We start from the raw sequence: 25,050 nt of genomic DNA on the forward strand, positions 1-25,050 counted from the left end.
ATGGGCACATAGATTTCTGTGAATTCTGGGCCAGCTTAGCCTACATAGTGAGGTCAGGCCAGACAGGGTTACATAGGAAAACCCTCACACACACACACACACACACACGCAAAACAAACAAAAACTAGAAACAGAAACAGTAATACATATGGCAAAAGACAGCAATAAACAAACAAACAAACAAACCCAACATAATCTACAGTCTCACTGTAGGTCAAATTTCAACTCTTCTCCCGGGTAGAAATCCAAGCAGATGATTTGTAGAACATCACGATAAACATTGGAGAATTATTTCCATATGACTACTGAAGCAGAAATCTGCATCGGATTAAAGAGTATCTACTATGACAGAAAAAAACTCCAACAGACACATTGTATCAATACGTTTCACCTGTGTTAAGCTATTGACTGAAAACTGAATTACTTCTACCTATGAAATGCTTGCCTTGTTGATTAACTATGAGGAGAAAATTTAGTATGTTACCTGCACTCATTTAAGAGCCATACACTTCTATGTATGTGTGGGATACGATACCTTCTAACCATTTAGATGTTTTTCAACAATTACCTTACGATGAAACTACTTACCGTTCCTCTCTAAGTATAGAACCTAAAAAATACATGCTCAATTCACTATTTGAATGACACTGGAGTGGGTGGAGGGATAATTCTAATGGAGGTGAATTCAACAAACAATCAAGCACTGTTAACTATTTTCAGCCGTACGAACATTCCTTATAATAAAATGTTTAGGTACAGTGAAATAAGAGTTACTTGTACATATTTTAGTTGTTTCATCCTGTGTCTCAGATGATTTGGCCAAAGATAAATGCAATGCAGACATGATTGGTGTGTATATAGATAGTGGGTATGTGGTTGCATGTGTGTGTGGTGTGTATGTGGTTGTGATTGTAGCTGTGTGTACATGTGTGTAGTGGTAGCTGGTTGCATACTGTGTGGCTGTGTGTCCACATGTGGAAGTCAAAGTTGGGTGTCATTCTTCAGGAGCCATTCATCTTGCTTCTCGAGACAATCTCTCATTGGTCTGGAGTGTGCTGAGTGGGAGAAAGTCAGGGTGGTTGGCCAATGAAGCCCAGGAACCCGCTCTCCCAGCAATGGGATCACAAGCAGATACCACACGCCCAACTGTGCACACGGGTTCTGGGCACTGAATGCAAGTCCTCATACTGGCAAGGCAAACACTATCAGCGGAACTAACGTCCCAGTCCGGAGACTGTTGGACAACTCTGGAATCTGGCTCTATAAGGTGCTTATGTGTGGTATTTCCCCTTGATTCAATTTATTGGTAATTAAGTAACCTTAGAAAAGGTTACTTGGGATATATATATTCTTGGCAAATTAAAAATGCTTAATCCTATGTAAGGTTTGACATCTAGATACTTACTATAGGATAAACTACAGTGCAAAGAAAAAGTTTTTAAAAAATTATATACAAGGGGCTGGCGAGATGGCTCAGCGGTTAAGAGCATTGCCTGCTCTTCCGAAGGTCCTGAGTTCAATTCCCAGCAACCACATGGTGGCTCACAACCATCTGTAATGAGATCTGGTGCCCTCTTCTGGCCTGCAGGCATATATGCAGACAGAATATTGTATACTTAATAAATAAATAAAAAAAAATATTTTTTAAAAAATTATATACAAGGATGCATCTGTCTTAGAAGAATTAAAAGGCCATAAATTAAAATTCTCTTTTATCCTTATGCTAAATTATTTTATAAATATAAGTTAAACTATCATCTGATATATAATAAAAACAAGCTAACTAAAAATACATTTTCTGCATATGAAAAAAAATTTATTCCCAATACTACGTTTACGAGAACATTTTATGCCGAGTAAGCAGACTGGATAGGACTCCATTCACATCCCACTTCTCCTTGGACCTTTGCGATCAAGTCTCAGAGACCATCATTCCAGTGGTGGAACGACGCTCCAGGCAGTGCTGCGTTAAGCTGAATGCACGGGGCACAGGCCTACTGCTTCTCCAGAGTGCTAGGCTGTCCAGGGGTCTAGTCCACCTAGAGTCTTAACCGGAGGGCTGTGCATCCCTCTCTGCTAAGCACAGAACACTAAATTTCAAATGCTACTCTAAGCTTCTTTAAAATGGACAAAATGAATAATCCTGTGACCGAAATTATTTTCAAAAACAAAACAGTGCTTTTAACAATATAAAACGGGCTCCTGTGCTCAGCACGAAGCAGTAAAAGCCGTCGTTAACACAGTCGCTTTTTTGTGATGAAATAGCAATGCATTATATTTTAAACTTACCACAAGAGCAAAGAACACCATAAAGAAAAATGATAAACTGCTTGTGTAGCCAAGAAAGCCTGTAAAATACCAATAAAATAAAAAGCAATTTATAAGGCAAGTGACCCTGACTCACAAATAGAGCCATGCACCATGGGCATGTTTTCTTCTGCAGCTTGGTGTCTGGGCCCCGGCCCGTCTGTCACAGACCATTATGCAGCTCTGCAGAGCAGAATGAGACTGGCTTGCACTGGCAGTGCACTGCAAGGAAGGCTGCTCCTTAAGGCTCTGGTGGGGCGGACAAAACGCTACCACAAGCCAAGTCATAAGTTAGCTAGGCAGGGCTGAGGATGGAGCCATTGAAACTAGGCCAAGCTGAAAATGATTCGCAGTGACCACTCTTCTATACACGGAGCTGTGGTGCTGCCCCTCCCCCAGACATCCTGTGTTCCTCCACAGACTCACCTATCCTGGGGAGCAGCGAAAGAGGGAACACGACACCAACACAGATGATGAGCAACAGCGTTTGTCCATCAAGATACCAAGACCTATTAGGAAAAACATTCTGTGTTAGGTACGGGACATGGAACTCATTCACATCTATTCTAACACCACGAAAAACCTACTTTTTTGTTAAATGGTCTTAGGAAAACTTTTTATTGTTTATTTACTTATTTAAGTTGTATGTGCATTGGTGTTTTGCCTGTGTGAGGGTGTCAAGACCCCTGGAACTAGACAGAGTTAGCAGTAATTGTGAGCTGCAGCGTGGGTGCTGGGAATTGAACCTGGGTCCTCTGGCTCTTAACCCCTGAGCCATCTCTCTACCTACTCCACAGAAAATCTTTTACTGTTAAGCATGAGTATACATTTAGGAAATATACTAAAATAATGTTGATATAAGCCTACAATTTCAGGATTTTGGAGGCAAAGGCAAGATCAATGGTTTGAGGCTGGGGTATATAGTGAGAACTTGTCTCTAAATAACACCTAAGCCAAAACAAACACACAAAAATGCCCAATGAGATGCCATTTTTCAATTATCAAATTAACAAAAACTTAAAAACAAGATAACAATTCATGTTGATGAAGAGTACTGAGGTATGCCAAACATGGCTTTTAATTGCTAAAACTGTATTAATTACCTCATGAAAAGCAATTTGGCAAAAAATACTAAGAGACCTCATGTGACTATGCCTTACAACACTTACAAAATACTATTAAAAACAAAGAAACACCAGCAATAGTTAGAGATTTTTTTTTAAAGATTTATTTATTTATTATGTACACAGTGTTCAGCCTCCATGTATGCCTGCAGGCCAGAAGAGGGCACCAGATCTCATTACAGATGGCTGTGAGCCACCATGTGGTTGCTGAGAATTGAACTCAGGGCCTCTGGAAGAGCAGCCAGTGCTCTTAACCTCTGAGCCATCTGTCCAGCCCTAGTTACAGAGATTTTTATCAAATAATATTTATTGAGAACCTTTAAAATAATGAAAATCTAAAACATAAAATATAGTAAAGAATGAAAGCGAACAAACATCTAATACTACAATTTGGAAAAACAAATATAGTGAATGTGTGTGTAATCTGATTGTTTTGAGGAAAAATACAGATATTATTAAAAATGTACAGGACCTTCATAGTTTCTCGGTGATAGTCATTTTTTACTCTTCATACTTTCCTACACTTCTCCAGAGTTTCAGAAGGGGTATGAATTCAGTTTGAAACACTAAACTTTTCTTTAAAAGACAGTAAAATACTGAATGAGAATGGTTAGCGAGTAGTGAGATCACGTGTTTCTTAATAAAAAAGAAACGAGGACTGGGAGCCACCAGCACATGCTGGAGACATGGAGGCGGGCTTGTTGGCTGGGTTGATCAGCCTTGTGAGCAAGCCCACTAATGTGGGCTGGAGAGACGGCTCAAAGGCTAAGAGCACTGACTGCTCTTCCAGAGGTCCTGAGTTCAATTCCCAACAACCACATGGTGGCTCACAGCCATCTGTAATGAGATCTGGTGCACTCTTTTGGTCTGTAGGCACACAAGCATACAGAACACTCTATCCATAATAAACAAACAAACAAACAAATAAATAAATCGTAATGTGTGTTGGGGATGTGGTGGCGGGCTTGCTGGCAAGGCAGATCAGCCCTGTAAGGAAGTTTAAGGACAGTAAAAGACCCTGTCTTAAAAAGAATAAGAGAAGAGGTGAACAGCACCCAAGAAACACTCAAGGTTGTTCTCTGACCACCACATACGTGTGTATACACACTCAAATGTGTGCAAGCACATTCATACACAGACAGGAAGAAGACTGAAAGACAAATTTCAGTACAGAGAGGGAAAAATAACACTTTGTATATATTTTAAAGTCAGAGGGATATACTTAAGAATACAAAAAATGGCCTATTTCTATATGGTAGCAATACATAGGTACACATATGATTTTAATTTCTTAATACATCTATAGAAAATTTAAATATTAAAGTTAATTCCTCAAAACCTTAATGCATGCACATGTGAAAGACAAACAATTAATATAAGGAATACAACTAGTAAATATATAGGAAGAAAGATCTAATCACAGTTGCCAGTTAAATGGATCTATCCTGAGATTATTGAAATCAAATTAGTAAAATAGTCAAGGATGTGGAATAATTGGCCCGTATGTATTACTATGTCATTGTCCAATCAGGACTCTCTGGAAAAAGAATGGCAATAGTAACCAGCACAATGAAAGCGCAGTGGCAATTAACTAAGAAAACCAGCAAAACATACACAATTGTACCACATGAAGAAAATAAAATCCAGGATAGAAAGGGATTGGGAAACATCAAAGATCAATAGGGATTCCTTTAGTAAGTGTTTGGTAGATGACTTCAAAATCTCCCTGTGATATCACTTTCAACAGGTGGCCAGTGTCCCCTGGCCCTGTCAAGTTAAGAGCTTGCCTTTGCCTGGGTTAAAGAGCTAGCTTCTAGCATGCCTGGCCTTTACTGTCCGGTGCCTATCTTTACCCTGGCTTGTGAGGACATCCTTTCTGCTGCCCCTTCATTTATGACTGCTGGGTGACAACACCCTCTTTAGGAGAGCAAGACGAGGAGCGGCAGCAGCGGCAGAAAGAGCACCGTGGTCACACTCCCCCCTGTCCCGCTCACACTCCCCCCTGTCCCGCTCACACTCCCCCCTGTCCCGCTCACACTCCCCCCTGTCCCGCTCACACTCCCCCCTGTCCCGCTCACACTCCCCCCTGTCCTGCTCACACTCCCCCCTGTCCCGCTCACACTCCCCCCTGTCCCGCTCACACTCCCCCCTGTCCTGCTCACACTTCCCCTGTCCTGCTCACACTCCCCCTGTCCTGCTCACACTCCCCCCTGTCCTGCTCACACTCCCCCCTGTCCTGCTCACACTCCCCCCTGTCCTGCTCACACTCCCCCTGTCCTGCTCACACTCCCCCCTGTCCTGCTCACACTCCCCCCTGTCCTGCTCACACTCCCCCCTGTCCTGCTCACACTCCCCCCTGTCCTGCTCACACTCCCCCCTGTCCTGCTCACACTCCCCCCTGTCCTGCTCACACTTCCCCTGTCCTGCTCACACTCCCCCTGTCCTGCTCACACTCCCCCCTGTCCTGCTCACACTTCCCCTGTCCTGCTCACACTCCCCCCTGTCCTGCTCACACTCCCCCCTGTCCTGCTCACACTTCCCCTGTCCTGCTCACACTCCCCCCTGTCCTGCTCACACTCCCCCCTGTCCCGCTCACACTCCCCCCTGTCCTGCTCACACTCCCCCCTGTCCTGCTCTAACTCCCATCCTTTGCAGATGCACCACCAGAAGCTAGAAGCGATGCACAACTATTTCTGTGCTGCGGGGTCTGAGGCCGTGCTCTCCAGCCACACTTGCACGAGCCCCTCAGAGGCTGTTGTGCAGGAAGTACTACAAAAGCAACCACATAGTAAACACAAATGGATACACAAAAGGCTCATCTTCTAGTCGCCCTTGAATAAAAAGCCAAATAGGAACCTCAAAATAGCCCTCACCAAGAAACACCTGGCAACTAAATTCTGAAACTGGCAGCAAGCCCAGGGCTCTACGTCTGAAATGTCTTTTCTTCTGGGACCTGGTATCAGACCCAGACAGTTGCAGTGCCAATAGAAAAATGGCCCCAAGGGAACAGCCGAGCAGATTCCATCTGTTAGCACTGCTGTTCCTCTGGATAACAACACTGCATTGTATTCTGAATGTCTGCTAAGAGGGTACGGATCACAATCAATGTTCTGAACATAAAACAAAGCAAAAATGGTCACAAACTAACCTGTCTCCTTTTTTGTTTGTTTGCTTGTTTGTTTGTTTTTGAGACAGGGTTTCTTTATGTAGCCCTGGCTATCCTGGAACTTGTTCTGTAGACCAGGCTGGCCTCAAACTTGGAGATCCACCTACATCTGCCTCCCAAGTGCTAGGATTAAACACATGTGCCACCACCACCTGGCCCAAACTGACTCTTTAACTAGGAAGGTGGAGTTATATAAAAGGGTATGTGTTAAGCCACAGGACCGCAACCTTCCCCTTGCACAGGACTAAAGGAACACTAAAATCCTGAGGTAGGGCTGTTTTGTGTGCCTGAAGATGGAATTGATGTCCATCAGTAAGAGCAGCATGACTGACTCAGGCCTGATTGTAGGGTGTGAAGGCATCAGACTTGCAGAGTTAGGGAATGCTTGGGCTGAGGGAGCTCAGAGATCCCCCAGTTCAGCATCTCCATTTCACGTGTCTGCAAAAGCCATAAAGGACCATGGGCTCGAGACAGTAGCCATGCAAACACTCCCGGCCTCAGCTACCATTCTCCTCAGCTACCACTGAGTTCACAGCATTTTTCAGATGCCTCCGATCTATTTCAAGGCTGCACTTCATTTTCTCCTTAGGACTGAATTTAAAATGTTACTATGAGCCAGACTGTGGTGGCATTCGCCTTTAATCCCAGCACTCGGAGGCAGAGGCAGGCGGATCTCTGTGAGTTTGAGGCCAGCCTGATCTACAAGAGCTAGTTCTAGGACAGGCCCCAAAGCTACAGAGAAACCCTGTCTCGGGGAAAAAAAAAAAAAAAAGAATCTTAATACGAAAATGATTTTATTTTAAAAAAGAGATTCTCTAGGCCTGGAGACTGGTTATAAATAGTTCCTTGTGCTTATTGATTGATGGTAATAAAACCAATCATTAAGATAGCAGTTTTGTGATCATTCATTATCAATAAAGGCCACATAGTTACACACAGTGAAATTAAGTGAATTTCACACGCATATCCCAGACAATTGCACTGTGTTTGGTAATGGAGATAGTCCAAAGCAGATGCGATTAAACCTCAGCCCAGAGAATACAAATAAGCAGTCTTAAAAAGTATGCAGTAAATACATTTATTTTATAAGCCAAGATTTTAGGAAAATTTACTGCACTTAAATTTTTTTTCTAAGAGGGGAAAAAGAATTATCTAACCAAACTCCTGTTTTCCTACTGTGACCTAAATATACATTCTCTTTAAGCCAAAAGAATTAGAGTAAAAAGTTTTATACTTCCTAGAAAACTTGTTTGATCTGTGGATTTAATCCTATATGATAAAAATGCTCCAACTATGAAACACAGAGAATAAATCCTTAGCTGGATTGCAAATGCTTGGCACGCAGATGTTTTTTCCATTTTTAAATGAAAACCAGATTTATTTATAAGTTGCTTTAATTTCATTCTCGAATAGAATGGAACAAGAGTATCGTATGTTCTCAATTAGGATCTTGCTCACATCCCATATCAATTATGTAACTCAAATGCAAGACAACTTAATTGTGTCAATCATAGGCCCCTGACAAGACCATTAAATGTTAACAGAGAGCTCCCAACTTTTAACAGCTACAGATTTAAAAAATATATATAAGTTATTCTAGGAAAAATATAGAGGCATCATAAGAGTTTGGTATAAGCATCACCAATCTAGATTTCTAACAGTAACTTTTGAAATTAGAATACAGTGAGCACAAAGTGATTCGACCGCATCTTCATAAAGGGCTATAGTTCATATAGATATCTTACATCCACAGATAACCCAGAAAACAAAGACACCTGAAAGATTAACTGAAACTTATGAAAAACCAAACCCTAAAATAAAACATCAACACCACATGATCTCAGTGAGAAAATACCGCCACGCAACACCATCTAGAAACAAACTGTCCAAAAGCAGCGCTCACTGCCGCAACATTCACTGCTGACTTTACAAGGTTAGGCTTCAAAGACAATTAGCACAGTCTGTAGTCAATTAACATAGTCTCTTCATAAATGAGTATGCTACATGTAAAACAATGAGTTATCAAAAATGTGTGATTTTAACACACTGTGGGTGAAAATTAGTGACAGCATTCTTGTCAAAAGCTCATTTGTGATAGAAATAGAACATTTATATAGAAGTTTTACTAATACAACTGAAATAGGACTTAATTTTAAGTGTTTAAAACATATGCTAAAACAGCAGACATGGCATTCGATTTAAAGAGAACAATGCTTCAGCAGACAAAACACCGCAGTTTTAATAGCAGCTCTGCTATCCAGCACCCTGACTATGTCTAAAGTTACTTAAGGCAATGTTAATAGATGTCACCAAAATCAGGACCAACCAAAAGATAAACAGATAAAGACAAATGCAGGTGACATAGGACAACCATTAGGATTATCAGCGTTCATTTGTGTTTGACTCTGAGCTTCCTGGCAATCCGCATGAAGAAGGAAAGTCTACCTTTAACACAATCACGGTCCCTGTTCCCCACATTTACACTGTGCTATGTGCACATAAGCACGTACACTTGTGCCATCTTATTTGATCATTTGAACTCTGTTAAGGAAGCAAATAATCAAAGGTAAGGTCATTGGTGTCACCTCTTTTTCTTTTTCTTTTTTTTTTTTTTTTTGAGACAGGGTTTCTCTGTGTAACAGCTCCGGCTGTCCTGGAACTTGCTATGTAGACCAGGTTGATCTCGAGCCACAGAGATCTGCCTGCCTCTGCCTCCCCAGTGCTGGGAATACAGGTGTGTACCACACCACCCAGTGCCCCCTTTTATTAATGATCTATTTATTTTTTATGTGCATTGCTGTTTTGCCTGCATGCATGTCTCTGTATGAGGGTGGCAGATCTCCTGGAACGGGAGTGATAAACAGTTGGGAGCTGCCACATGGGTGCTGGGAATTGGGACCCAGGTCCTCCGGTGAGAGGTCGGTGCTCTTAACCACTGAACCAATTCTCCAGCCCTTTCAGAATGCCTGTCTGTTTTTCTCTTTTTCTGGCATTGAGAATTGAACCCCAGGGCCTTGGGCATACTAGGCAAGCACTCTGTCTGGGAGCCACAAGTCCTGCTCTCATTGGTACCCTCACAGCACCAGGTAAAGAAACCTACAGCTCATGACAAGCTAGATGGTCAGGAATTAGAGACCCGAGGCTAACTAGCATAAAATGAACGGGACATATGTTTCCTTTCATCACGTTGCCTTGAGTTCCTAGCTCCATATGCAAATTTCTCACTTAGAATTCAAGTAACAAAAGTGGTTCCTAATATTTTTATAGCAAATGCAAACAAGTGTATTTCACACAGTTACTTGCTAGAGTAGTTAGCTGTCACATAGGGCATTATAAAAATGCAACCAGACAAAGCTGACAGAAGTCGAGGTAGCTGTGAGCATGCGCTGGGCCCCTAATGAGCTCTGAAGTGAAAGTGAAGGGACAGCTTCTGAGGAAGATCATGAAGGACTTTATAACCCTCATGCTAATCACATCTTGACAGTTCGTACTGAGATCAAAAGTAACCACACTTTCCTTACACACACACATCTGCACCTGTCTGCTTCTGCAGGAGCAGCCACTTCCCTAAGCTGAAAACTAAATTCTGAAGCTTTCCTCTGCATGCCAGATAAGTCTGATTACTGGGGAAAGCCAACCAAACGCTCCAGGCTAGAGACAGGGCAGTCCTCACTTGTGGTTTGAAAACTGGGTAGAGCAACTGGACAATTAACAAGTTTAACCCAAGTTTATTTTTATTTTCAAGTTTATTTTTCTGGACAAAAAAAAGAAAAGGGAAGTCTTTTTCCTTGCTCTACATATCAAAAAGAAAAACATAATTAACTTGGGATCCTTCCCCATAGGAAGCGCTAAGTCAATATAGTCTGTAGGAGCCTGTGTTTTTAAAGGAGAAAGGAAGTATGCTGTGGTTCGATGTTATTCAGTATATTAAGAAAGGCTAAGCAAAGCAAGCGCTCACCTATAGTTCTTTATGCTGTCTAACATGAGTCTCACACAGTGGCTGCAGCCATCATATCCTTTTGTCATGACAACCTGCTGGGAAGGACAGCAAGGACGTCTCACTGTCCCTTCAGCTTAGGTGTCTCGAGCCTTCCCCCACTGTCCTCCAGCTTTCAATTCCGTAGGTGCCTCTTCACTTTTCTCCAAGGGCTAATTGGGACTTGACTTGGCCTTTCCCAAGGAGCACAAGGGCCTGGAGCTTCGGTCGTTGGCATCCTGGTGCTCTGACACAGTGGACTGTCAGTGGACAGGTACACAGTGTTTCCTCTATTACCGTCCTCCCACAGAACCTTTAAGTGTCCTGAGGACGGGCACCACATTGCCACTCCGGTTTCATAGAACAGAATGAATGAACAGATGAATGGATACAATGAAACATTTCTTCTTACCCACTGTGGTCTCCAGACAAGAATTCTGAAATAGCAGCAGGAAGCTCTGTTTTAATAATTAAAAGGTAAGATGACATAGCTACAAAAGAACAAAGAGAATTTCTATTAGAATTTTAACCATTCAAAGAGTTATCTATTCAGAAACACAGAAGTCCATAGGATTTCAGGCACCATATAGAAGATAACCCACAATGAACTAAGCCAAACACATACATAGCAGAAATAAAGGCAAATGACTCTGTAGGGAAGAACTGGTAAGTTTATCACATGACCTTTGTTTATACTGCAAATCTGAAGATAAGAGGAAAAGGGATTTTTTAATAGGCTATTTAAAATAAAATTGTTTCAAGTTTTGAAAAATTCTCTTTCACATTGTCTCATCTGTTCAGTGCACAAGATTTAGTGATAAACATAAAAACTTTAAGGGTCAGGAGATAGTTGCGTATACCTTTAATCCCAGCACTCAGCAGGCAGAGGCTGCTATCTGTGAGGTCATGGCCAACCTGGTATACAGAGTGAGTTCCGGGACAGCCAGGGCTACACAGAGAAACGTTGTCTTGAAAACCAAAACCAACCAACCAACCAACCAACCAACCAACCAACCAACCAACCAAACAAACAAACAAACAAACAAACAAAAAGACCATGTTTATTTAATAAGTACAATTAATAACTAATCACTTGCTCTTTTTTTTTAATTTAACTAGGAAGAAATGTCTTTTGCAGAAACCCAATTCCCTCTTTCTCTTCCTCTCTCTGCTACAGATCATAATACTTAAACAGTAAACAATAACTTAATTAAGGCTCTCTTCTGACTCACTGTATCACGCAGCCTGTTAAGGATACGGAGCTTGTAATCCTCACTCCATTTGTGTAAATCTGAAGCCAAAGCCAATCAGGTGGTGGAGGCGCACACCTTTAATCCCAGCATTTGGGAGGCAGAGGCAGGTGGATCTTTGTGAGTTCGAGGCCATCCTTGTCTACAAATTGAGTTCCAGGACAACAAGAGCTACATAGAGAAACCATGTTTATGAAAAGACAAAATAACAATAACAAGACAGAAGCCAAAGCCAGCACTGCCACCCAGATTTTATCTGATAGCATATGAGAAATAACTAGCTTTTATATCACTTAATAATGACACTATTCCTCATGTAGTTATTAAAACACATTCTGGGGCTGGAGAGATGCTCAGTGCTTGGCTCCTAGGACTGCTGAGCAGCTCACAACTGCCTGTACCTCCAGCTCCAGGGGATCTGATACCCTTTTCTGTCCTCCACAGGTAACTCACACACAAATCATTCTGTAAGCCTTCCATCGTAAATATGGTTGTGGAATATAGAACTCATTTAGGCAAATACAGAAGGGGAAGCTTAAATACTCAGCTCTATAGAAACCCAGGTGATCTGGAGTCAGACCTTCAGTATAACAGTCTTTTCCCTAGAGATGAATTGAACACACACACACACACACACACACACACACACACACACACACACTCACTCTTTTTAAAAGAGTCAATGAAAAAAATGCCCTTGAAGAATGAAGTGTGTATTCTATGTGCACACTGCTTTTATTGCTCATTTATATTTCAGGAAACATTCCACTTTCTCCTTGGACTTATAAAAACTAAGAACACCACTGAGCGCCAAGCCTGAACAATGAAAGTCTGGAGGAAGCTGGATGAAAAGATGCATTTAAGAACAGCATGCATTTCTCAGTCCAGCTGTTGGAAAGCAGCTACTTCTGCAGTTACAACACTGTGATGGTTTAACTCTGGAGAAAAACAGACATGCTAGTTTGCAAGAGGAGAGATTAAATACACTCAATTGTTTGTTTGTTTTTGTTTGTTTGGGTAAAATAACAGGTACCTATGGTAAAGTTAACTTTAGAACAGGTAAGTAACACTCACTTTTCTGCAATGAAAACACGTACCCATAGCCTGTAATTTAAGACTATTTCTTTTTCTCTGGAAGAAACATGGCTGCTTACCAAGGGCCACTGAGACATGCCTGCAAGGCCTTAGCAGTGGCTACTACAAGCAACTGGATGTGTAATGTCTTCTCCCTTGCTCTGTTCTCTCAGAAGGAAAAACACTAGCAGCTGGGCACAGGAGGAGGAAGGGAGGTCATTGCTAACCCTTTCACTCAAAGATTTGGATTGTCACAGCATTTTGTTTTCCAAAGAACTGTACATGCATGATATAATGAAGAAGAAGAAATAGAATCGAGTTCTCTGAAACTGGCTTAGACACTACCTAAATATATCAAGAGAAGGAGGGGGTAAACAGACAAACGTACACTCAAAACAAGGAACGCAGGCTTCCAATTCAGTACTTTTACCATCTGCTCATCGGTCCCTTTCGCTGGGAATAAGCCGGCACTGTGTAGATTTCTAAAGTTTCAGACAGGCACCTCTTCCAGCAATTTTCTATTTTTTTGATCTTTAATTGTAAAAAAGCCACAATGAATGTGAGATTATATTTCTTTCTCATATACAATCTGTCATTCTTTCCAGAATTTCTATTAGCCTCTGGCTAATCACTTGATCACTTTGTGTCGTAGCCTTCACTCTCTGGTTTTCAAATGGGAGTCCTGTTTCACTAGATTCCAGTCTGAAGAGCCATGTGTACTTAAAGAAATATGAACTCACCAAACATATGTTTCTCTGTTTTAAGAAAAGGCCTCTCAGTATACACGAGTATAATAAAACATGTGAAACACTGCTTCTTCCTTGGAGAACGCTGGCGTGTTTTAAGAGCTACAAAACCACAGAGCCTACCATGGGGAAAACTCCACTGGTTGAGCAAGTAAAACAAAGAAATCTCACTGCTAAAATTACTTTTTCCTAACCACAAATAAAATTTCATGTAAGTACTACCACCTTAACATACAGTACATAACACTGAGAACAAAAGACTACTAGATAGACACCAAGTTAGGAAATACATCTTAATTACAGTCACATCAAAAGATCAAGTCAATAAAGTAAGCTGAGAAAGGTTTTAAGAAAGAATAATATCAGCGGGAATGCTCATATATCCACTGTTTTTAGCCAAAAGGTCACTAGGTCGAATAGCTGGTTGCCACACCTCTTGTCCCATGTCTTCTATTAATAGCATAAGGAAATGCTCAAGGCTTGACTTAGAGACAGGTCATAAGCAAGAATTTGTAAATGATTTTTGATGGCATCTATCCATGGTATAGACTCCAAATACAAGGCACACCATGTTTCTTCCAAATTAATGGCTATACTAGCATCGTCCATAAGAGCCACAGTTACAATAGAACAGTTTGGGCCTCCATAACACCACTCCCAAGATCTGTGCTACAAGATACACCTTGATGACAGTTATCAGCCACTCCAAATCATTTAGTTTCACCACATTAGCTGAATAGGTATTTTTTTCCCTTTCATTTTAAATGGAACTACCCTGGGAAGAAAATAAAAAATCCTGTCACCTTAGTCAAGACACAGGAATAGAAAGTACCCTTTAAAAACCACGTGGAAAACCAACAGGAAATTTGGCAAGCCCTGAAACAGGGAAATTTGATCAGGCATCAACAGGGAGTAAGGTATCACTACTGCCCAACAGCATAGGAACATGAGTACCACTGCCCGACAGCATGGAGACACGGGTACCACTTCCCGACAGCATGGAAGACATGAATACTAACTACTAACAGTCATGGGAGACGTGAGTTGGGACAGAGGCAGAGAGGAGAAAGGCTAGAAGTGAGAACAGCTGCTCATCTGGGCGTGGCATGCTATGCCTGTTACATGCTTGGCTATATTCTAGGTGATAGCAAGTTTTTTGGACATCTAACTTCCTTATCAACCAAACACAATTTCACCCACAGAAATGGGAGCCCTGTGTACTTATTTGCTATGTGGGTGCTGGTGGGAACGGTGAGCCTGACTTGCGGAGCTCACACTATTAAATGTCAGTCTGCTCTGGGCCAGTGGAGAAGGAATCAGTCAAAGCCAAGAAAAATAAGAAAAGTCTATCAAAGTGGTCTCTCTAGAATGAAGTCTTTTATCTATTTGTTATCAGCATTTAAGCGACAGACTGCTTTTGGCTGCTGAGTTTAACAATCGGGCTCAAAGAAAATGAGAATCTCTGCAACAGAGATGGAAGTCTCAGACCATTTCAACCAGAGACACACTGTATTGTTGATGGAGTCCATCTGGGGCTGTAGCCCTTTCGGTGAAGTAACTGGCTCAGAATTCACGTAGCTTCATGCCAGGACATCATAGCATCTCCCGCCATGATTAAGTTGCATGTCAGTGGAGGTATAGCTCCAAAGAGGACGTCTCCTATTCACATATGAGAGATTCAACACATCACTGAAACCTAAAAAAAGAACAAAACTCAACCCTCTTCCTCCATATCTCTAGGCTTTAGGAACCAGTGTTCCCAGTAATGGTCTCTAGTCAACCATGTCACTTTGAGAAAGAAAAACTCAACCAGAGTTTGGGCCTAAACAATCATTAGTCTAAAAGACAATTACCCATGTTGTTAAACATTTAGGAGAACATGCATGAAGATGGGATGGCGTTCAACTGCTTTAAAAATAGAACTGGGTTTTCAGCGCTTGGGGGAAGCCCAGCAGCTTCTCAGAGGATTAGTCAGTGGCCCAAACAAACAGAGGCACTATGGTTTGCCTTTCCACCGAAGAGATTCAGATTTATTTCAAACTTGTCTTTAGTCATGGATAATAACTAGTTTATTCAAGATGTCTTGTTAACCTGGTGTTTCCACCAAACATCTAAATGTCACAGAAATTCTATCCCCACTCAAATAGCATACAATCTCTTTTTTAAAAAGAATCTTTTTTTTTCAAAATGTCTGTAAAACAATGTAATTTCCCTAAAGGGCAAAACTGGGAGGAAAAACACAAACCATGATGGAATATGTTCCTTCCTTCGCTCTCCTAAAAAAGCCTTTATTTTATTTTATTTTTTTTGGGGGGGGGAAGGGTTGAGACAAGGTTTCTCTGTAGCTTTGGGGCCTGTCCTGGAATTAGCTCTTGTAGACCAGGCTGGCCTCGAACTCACCGAGATCCGCCAAGAGCCTTTATTTTATAGTCCGTTAAGACCCTGAACCTAAAGAAGGACCAGCGAGTCAGGCCTAGTGGCCAGGGTCTGGAATTAAGCTACTAAGGGGGCTGACATGGGAGGATTGGGAGTACAAGGCCCTGCTTGGATAGCCTAGCGAGATTTTGTCTCCAAACAGGGGTGGAGGTGAGGGTGGGGTAGGGGGCCAGGAGAAAGCACTGTGGTGGAAAGCTCACATGTGTTCAATAATCAGAAACAGAAACACACGCACGCGCGTGCATAATCAGAATATATACTTTTTAAAATCTCATTATCTAATGTCAATAGACATCTTTGCTAATACATTGTTTTTGAAGTCTCTTTAAAATGATGTTACTATAGAAATTTGTCAAGAAAAATGCTTGGGGGGAAAAAAAGGCTCCTCTCCAATTTCCTGTACTTCTAGACTTCTGCGGTATTTTCTAGAATTTGAGGGTAATACTGTTCAGGTTTTTAAGGCTGCAATCAGTGTGACCAGCAGGTGGCGTCGTAACAGCACTCCCAACCCCAGCTTCCAGAGGGGCAAGAGAGACTGATGAATTCAGCCTCTGCTTCAAGAAAACAATTTAAGTTGTCTAACATTACATGGTGGATTTGTCCAATAACGGGGATCTGAGATTTCGGTAGTCACTGAATCTTCTCATCTGTAAGCTGCAGACCCTGTGCCATCTTGGTTCACAGGCTGAAATTCTCTCACTCCTCACTGCCCCAAAATGAGGCGTTAATAAAGGCTGCTAAGGTCTGAGGATTCGGTGCCAGACAGGAAAACCCGGGTCACTCTGGCCGTCTCAGGAGGTCTCAGTGAAACTAGGGTTCTCCTGACAATGTGCACTGATTAAATCACTGATCTTCTGCAAGGACCTGAGGAGTTAATGCACATGTTCTAGAAGAATAAGTCGGCACATTGCTTGGAGCCACTCACCTTGCCATGTTTTGAGTTGAGCAAGACATGAATTAGGAAACTGACTGCCTTTGCTTTAGTCGCAGACGTCCAAGAATGAGTAGGACCTTGTCTGGCTGTGTGATTTCTAGCGACAGCGTAGTCTGCAGACATCCAATCTAATGTGAAACGAACTACTTTTCAGACGAGTGAGCAATGCAGCAGAGTAGGGGCTGTGAGAATCAGCCGGCCCTCCACCACACTTCTCAGTCTTCCTAGAAGGCGGCTGAGTTCAAACCCTGCGCCTAGCATTCTCCGGCCTGTGACAACATTCAACATTCTAGGATGCCTCCTGCCTCCCTCTGCCCCAGCGGAAGCTCACAGCAAACACTAGCACTAGCTCTGCCTGAGGCGGGGACACAAAGCGCTACACCTGGCAATGGCCTCTTACAGGCTCCCCACCATCACCGCTCAGAGAGCAAGAATCACGAATGAGAAATATTTTCTATATGGCTCTCCACTTTCTAAAGGCCAGTGATTCTAAAACCTTAAGAGTCCAACGTGTACTAATTGGCATTTTTAGAGGTTACCTGAAAGAAAGCACCACCGCAATCCCTTCAGTAAATCCCAATGGTGCTGTGGTTAGTGCGAGTACCTCCCTGTTGTTCACAGACTACGGTAAGGGGACGGACCAGGCCTTCACCAAAACACCCACAGAATAAACAGTCAAGAGCAGCTTATGAATTTATGATCATTTTGTCTCTTGTTTTCCTTTTAGGGTTGGGAATTGAAACAAGATTGCACAACACAGAGGCGAAGCTGGGGTTAGGGGAAAATGTGGACAGCACCGACTATGTGGGAGGGAGTCCAGGATTGAACTGGAGACAAAAGGCTTAGCACCACTCCTCCCTGCTCTCCACTCCTCCCTGCTCTCCACTCCTCCCTGCTCTCCACTCCTCCCTGCTCTCCACTCCTCCCTGCTCTCCACTTCCTGCTCTCCACTCCTCCCTGCTCTCCACTTCCTGCTCACCACTCCTCCCTGCTCTCCACTCCTCCCTGCTCTCCACTCCTCCCTGCTCTCCACTCCTCCCTGCTCTCCACTTCCTGCTCTCCACTCCTCCCTGCTCTCCACTTCCTGCTCTCCACTCCTCCCTGCTCTCCACTCCTCCCTGCTCTCCACTTCTCCCTGCTCTCCACTCCTCCCTGCTCTCCACTCCTCCCTGCTCTCCACTCCTCCCTGCTTGTGGTGGACAAGCTGACAGGAGCCAGGACCCTGCAGCTCTACTTTCCCATGTGATCATGTCCCCTGGGGCAGAAGCCAAAGCAAACCCTCCCTCCTCCTCAGCTACTCTATAGCAGCATCATAGACAGTCACTACTAACCCTGGAGTGTGGTGGTCACGCTTGGGATCCCAGTGCTCAGGAGGCCAAGGGAGAAGGACCAAGAAATACAGGCTAACTTAGACCTGTGACACACATTAAAAAAGACGGCAAGAGTTAAGAAGCATCAGGACATGCCACCTACCTGAAAATACAGACTCTGCCCCAGTAGTGCCTGAGAGAATTAGCACACCTTCCCCAAGGGCCACCTCAGAAACCACAGTTCTGGAAGAGAGGCGACCCTGAGCTATTTCCCACTGGAATTCTTCACCGAAGGTAAAACTAAAGCCAAGAAAAGTAGAGGGTCCTTTGAAGCATGAGCCTGCTTGACCAGAAGACTGGAGTCAGACCATGAGGCACCTGACACCCAGCTAGCTTCAGATCCCACTGCGATGGAGGGTCACTTCCGCACAGTTAGCAGAGAACTGCGGAGATATGCCTCCACTTAGCGCTCGCAGTGAGTAAACTCACAAGTGATGCGAAGGAAATAACGAGGACATCATCCTGAAATGAGCATTACTAGCTTTCCTGAACTCAAGGGACAGTTAAAATGTGTGGCAGCATCTAAGCGGCTTTTTCAAAATTCTAAAGCAAGCAAGCAAAGCAACTTGCAGACACCTGATTCATATGACACCAAATCCAAGAATCTTTTCCAGGTCAGATAGCTGTTTGAATGCTTTCAGGGATGAAGAACACTTTTAAGTGTGGGTCGGTGGGCAGTAGTGGCACACACCTTTGCAGGAGGATCTGTGAGTTCAAGGCCAGCCTGGTCTACAGAGTGAGTTCCAGGACAGCCAGGGCTACACTGAGAAACACTGTCTCGAAAATGCAAACAAACAAACAAACAAACAAAAACTGTGAGTCATCTCCACTTCAGTCACTCAGCTTACTGACAAGGCTATTGGCTAAGTCTGATGGTGTCGCCCAGCCTTGTGTACAGGAAGCACAGTCCCAACGTGCAGAAGTGTTTGAAGTGGCGTCTGATGGGAAAGGGTTAGGTCATGAGACTCCACCTTTAAATGCAGGTTTAGCACATTGTAAGGGCTTAAGGCTAAGAGTTTGCGTGCTCTAAGCTACCGCGTGACAACTTCTCACACATGACCAGGTAACAAAGTCCTCACAGGATGTGGTTTCCTTGATCTCAGACTTCCAACCTCCAAAAGCTGATAACTGTTTATTACAAACACCCCAGTCAGTGTATTTTGCTACAGAACACAAAAATAAAAGTATTCTAGATGAGGAATATTCTAATTTGAGAATATTATTTTAAGGTGTGTTACTCTTGTTTATGCCATGGAACATTTGTTTAATGATGTGAAGCTGTGTTGCTTTTGCTTACGCTGCATTTGTTTAACTCTGTGAGGCTGTGTCACTGTGCCTGTCTAAAACACTGATGGTCTAATAAAGAGCTGAATAGCTAATAGCGAGGCAAGAGCAAGGGTAGGTGGGGCTGGCAGGCAGAGAGGATAAATACATGAAGAGAAATATGGGAAGAAAAGGGGAGCAAAAGAGCAGGGGGAGGAGGACACTAGGGGCCAGGCACCCAGCCACGGAGTAAGAGGAAAAGTAAGATACACAGAAGTAAGAAAAGGAAAAAGTCCAGAGGCAAAAGGTATCAGGATGATTTAAGAAAAGAGGCCTTGAATGGAGGAGTGTGCTGCTTAAGTCTTACAGCAGGTTGGAGACAGGGTCTGAAGGAACAGCCACCATCACCAAAATCCCAAGAATCCAGCAATGAGACCATAGCCACCAAGGGTCTATTTGAAATCTGTATTCAACGTATTGAAATCTGGTATTAATAAAATGTCAAAATAGCATACATGGTTAAAATAAAATACAAAAGTATGTTGATTGTTTGAGGTGAAAGTAAAAGAAAGTCTGCTAAATCATTGGGCAAATTGGGAAATCATTTTAAATAAACAGATCACATCATTACACAGAAAGTAAGAAATAAAGAAAGAAAGAAAGAAAGAAAGAAAGAAAGAAAGAAAGAAAGAAAGAAGAAAGAAAGGAGGCTGGAGAGATGGTTCAGAGGTAAAGAACATTGACTGCTCTTCCAGAGGTCCTGAGTTCAATCCCCAGCAACTACATGGCAGCTCACAGCCATCTACTATGAGATCCGGTGCCCTTTCCTGGTGTTCAGGCAAAACATGTAGCCAGAATACTGTATACATAATAAATAAATAATGATTTTAAAAAGAGAGAGAGAGAGAAAGAAAGAAAAGCTGGTAAAAGTCAAGCTAAGGCTGGGCATTCCTAACTAAGAATAAGCATCTGTGTGTGATTGAGTTGGGAGCTGGGTGGTGGGGCCCTCGAAAGAGTAAAATACTGAATTAGTCTAGTTTCTTTTCCATCAGCTTTGACACCAATGATGAGCCTAGCATTGTGTGTGTGTGTGTGTGTGTGTGCGCGCAGACCACAAGTCAACACGGAAACTTTCTCAATTGCTCTCTACCTTATTTTTCTGAGGCAAGGTACCTAACTGAACCTCTGAAGTCCACGGATTCAGCTATATTAGTTGGCCAGTGAGCCCCAGAGATCGTCCACTCTGCTTCTCCTGTACTGGGGTTAGGGTGTGTATCCTCACACCTGGCTGCTCAGGAGTGCTGGGAATTGGTACTTGGGTCCTGTTTGGAAAGCAAGTACCTTACCAACTGAGCTATCTTCCCAGCCCTACCATTCCCCCACTTATTTTCACTTTAAAAAAAATTATTTGTATGGTGTTTTGCTGGCACGTACGTTTGTGCACTGCGTGCATGTAATGCCCGTGGAGGCCAGAAGAGGGCATGAAATCCCTCTGGAGCTTGAGTTACAGATAATTGTGAGCTGACACGTGGGTGGTGTGAATTGAACCCAGGTCCTCGAAAACAGTAGCCAGGGCTCTTAACTGCTGAGCCATCTTTCCAGCTCATAGACATAGAGTACTAATCATCTAAGTGTGTCTCAATCCAGCAAAGTTCCAGACACTAGTGGGGGCCCACAGATGTGAGCCTGTTCCACCTTGACTAAAGGTCAGAGTTTGAGCTTATTTTTGCTCTTTCAAAGTTGCTGACAACAGGTGTGGCTACAAACAAGAGATCGGGACCCAGGGTGTGGGTAATCAGTATTTTGAGAATAGAGGTGGATCTGCTCCACCTTGCAATTCCTGCTCCTTCAAAGGAGACTGGCAGGAGGTTCCAGGGACTGGCTGCCTGCAGGATAGTTGGTCTATTCCTTATATTAATAAGTCTGTTGTCTCCCCCTCCCCTTTTGGAATGAGGTATATGAGCCGGTGGGAAATGATGGAGGAAGGTCATTGGTTAACTAATAAAGAAACTGCCTTGGCCCATTTGATTGGCCAACCCTTAGGTGGGTGGAGTAGACAGAAGAGAATGCTGGGAGAAAGAAGCTGAGTCAGTGAGTCGCCATGATTCTCCCACTCCAGACAGACGCAGGTTAAGATCTTTCCTGGTAAGCCAGCTTGTGGTACTACACAGAATATTAGAAATGGGTTAGATCAATATGTAAGAGCTAGCCAATAAGAGGCTGGAACTAATGGGCCAGGCAGTGATTAAAAGAATACAGTTTCCGTGTAATTATTTCGGGGCATAAGCTAGCCATGCGGGCGGTTGGGTGCCGGGGACGCAGCCCTGCCGCTCATTATTACAACAGGGAAAAAATGCAGGTGGCTCAGTATTCAGTGAATGCCTCCCCACCCCGCATGCTGTTCCGTGTCTGCCTTCTTATTTCTCTATTTGTTCCTTGAGTTTAATAATTCTAATCCTCATGCTCCTACACTGGAACGTGCAAATTTTGTCGAGGTTGGACCCTGACAGACACTGTGTTGGTTCCCAGGAGTAAAGAGGAATGAGACATAAGCTCTGGAAAAACTCAAGGCTCAGAAGAGAAACAGTGCGGAGGTGACCTCGGACAAGGCTAGCCCCAGCAAGGGGAAGACGGCTGCATCTAAACCAGGCTAGAGACAGAAGCTACTATGGTGGAACCAGAGGAGACACAACAAGATCACACCAAGATAAAATGCTAAAAATTCAACATAAATTATTATACAATGGCTCCATCTGAACCAAATCTGATCGGTGTTAATGAGGGTCTGCAGAAGAATCATCACTAAGAGATTAAGCAATACATATTTGCTAATTAAAAGTTATTCTACAACAAATCTTCAAATCAGTTGCACGGCAACAATTCCCAAAAGATGAGGTTCGTGTTTTTGGCTTCAGGAGTGAAGTATGAAGTCACTGTTTCATGAAAATTCAAAGCATTAAAACATGGACATTAAGGATTCCAAAACAACTCACACACACACACACATACACACACACACCACAATACTCGCTAACATCAGTTTATGAACAATACTTAGAGTGAAATAGCTCAGATCTTAAGCTATCAACTTTTAGTTACTTAAAACTATTAGATATAAAAAAATAATTAAAATTCCTTGCGAGCACACAATCTTCTATAAGGTCCAAAGAGCACATCATTTCCTTATGGGCTTTCTATGATTCTGACACTATTTAGCATTCCAGCTGGTGGTAAAAAGAAACGAAGTCTCCTTACAACACGTCCATGCAATTCTCATACTTTGGAGTTAATGTTTAATTCATTCGGTCAGTTGTTGTCTATAATCAACAGTGATTTTCATTTCTATAGAGTTCTCATAATAAGGATCAGTTGTATGATCAGTTTTTAGTAGGAACCAAGGGAAAGACAAACATGAGGATGCCTCTTGTCCTTAGACATATTTTGAGCCACTTGGTCATTTTTAACTTCTTACCTCCTAGGGCACATTGGGCATAGCTGACTGTTCACACCGCCCAGGGGGCACTATTCCCTCTAAAGAAGTATCTGTAGTGGGAGCGATGGAGGCGGGGAAAGCAGAGGGAAAGTAGCTAATAGTTAAGAATCACTTTGGGAGGAGCATTTCCAAACTGCTTCCCTCACACCACAACCACAGAAGTCAGCTAGAATTGAAGCTAGAAGCGTATTTACCAGTGCTATTAAAAATGATTCAAGAAAGATTAGGAGGTGGGTAAAGGGGACTTCTGAAGATGGCTGCACCTACAGAGATTTAGTGTAGGAAGGCAAGGAACCAGAGAAGCAACTATTTCCATTACCTGCATGCATACCTGATCCATTCTCAATGCTTACCTCCAATATTCTGAATTATTATGGTGCCTGCAACCACCACCTAAAAAAGGACAAATGCATTCAGATGATAAAAGGGAAACAGTACAAAAGGAGAGAATTTTATAATTAATAAACAATACCACAAGGACAGATGCACTGTCTTATGAATGAAGAGATATCGGAAATAAATTTTGTCAGCTGTTTGTACTATGTGAAATTAATGAACATTACATAAAGTCTTTCCTTAATACCTCCATAGTTACTAGAAAGATATTTCTGAAGTCTTTCTTAGCAGTCATGTTTGAATAGCTGAAAAATGTTATAAAGCTGGTAAGTTGTGATTGTCGATGTCTAACTGAACCTGTAGTCCCCTTCTTACTGGCTCTACCCATTGCTTTAGTAGTTATCCCAAAACAGACTGGAGTGCGCTGTGTCAACATATAGCACCTAAAGGGAGCAGATGGTCTTCGGATATCAGCTTGGCACAGACTTAGTTTGGGCATCCCAGTCTCAAAGATTAAACAGCCTACAGCAGAAAACTCCAGCACACAACGACCAGATCAGGAAAATGTAAGCAATGTGTTTCAAACTCAAAAGTGTGAAATAAGCTAAGTCTAAATGAACAGGTGCTGGCAAGGACAACAGTAAACTGGAGCCTCCCCCCCCGCCCCGCCCCCCCGGAGCTTCTCCTCTCTACTCAGTCTGGTCAGCTGACAGCATGGGAAAAAGTGTAGCCAGATCACCCAGTAGTTAGTAAGTCAGAAACTGAATTTCACACCTTCAAGAGGATAAAAGTTGGCAACTGGCTAAAAATAAAGTCTGTGCTAAACAAAAACTGCCCAAGGACTATGTCCAGTCTGTTTCTGGTCCTGGATGAGACTCCTGGGGGATGCAAAGGAAATGTTTAAATCTTATATTCTCTCTTGGGTCTCCTGACCACTAACACCTGGGCTGTAGCCACCAGCAGACATTTGGAGCTGAATGATCAGACTTCCATAGACAGAGGACAGGTAACATTTGAGGTTCACCTCCACGGGAATTCCTCCTGGAGCACAGCACTGCCTATGTTACAATCATTGAGCTTCCTAGGAGCTGGAGTCCTTGTAGGGCAGAAGAAGCCTAATGATCTGGATTCTGGCACGGTCTCTAGAGATGCGGGTGTGCTGGACAGTTTTATGTCAACCTGACACAAGCTAGAAGAACCTGAATTGAAAAAATGCCCCCATAAGACTGGGCTGTAGGCAAGTCTGTAGGGCATTTTCTTATTTAGTGATTGATGTGGGAGGGCCCAGCCCATTGTGAGTGGTGCCATCCCCAGGCTGGTAGTCCTGAGTTCTATAAGGCCAGCTGAACAAGCCATGAGGAGCAAGCCAGTAAGCAACACCCCTCTGCATCAACTCTTGCTTCCATGTTCCTGCCCTGTTTGACTTCCTCCCCTAACATCCCGCAACAGGGATGGACAGTTTCCTGGAAGTAAGCCAAATAAACCCTGTCCTTTCCAGTTTGCTTTTGTTTGTGGTGTTTCATCACAGCAATAGTAACTAAACAAAGAGAGTGGTCATGGTCATTCCAGTGTTTT

The 25,050-nt window shown here is 43.0% G+C and overlaps 1 protein-coding gene across 1 annotated transcript in view; it reads right to left on the reverse strand.

Annotated features, from left to right (window-relative positions):
- Slc38a6 (solute carrier family 38 member 6) overlaps positions 1 to 25,050 on the reverse strand; it is a 61,537-nt gene that overhangs the window by 14,663 nt on the left and 21,824 nt on the right. The window contains exons 5-8 of the mRNA XM_057782852.1: positions 23,493 to 23,532; positions 10,986 to 11,064; positions 2,734 to 2,816; positions 2,290 to 2,348 (exon numbers count right to left, since the gene is read on the reverse strand). Coding sequence (XP_057638835.1) covers positions 2,290 to 2,348; positions 2,734 to 2,816; positions 10,986 to 11,064; positions 23,493 to 23,532 — 261 coding nt within the window. The remainder of the gene's footprint in view (positions 1 to 2,289; positions 2,349 to 2,733; positions 2,817 to 10,985; positions 11,065 to 23,492; positions 23,533 to 25,050) is intronic.

This window comes from Chionomys nivalis, chromosome 10 (genome assembly GCF_950005125.1).
Source record: "Chionomys nivalis chromosome 10, mChiNiv1.1, whole genome shotgun sequence".
In the NCBI taxonomy this organism is placed as follows: domain Eukaryota; kingdom Metazoa; phylum Chordata; class Mammalia; order Rodentia; family Cricetidae; genus Chionomys; species Chionomys nivalis.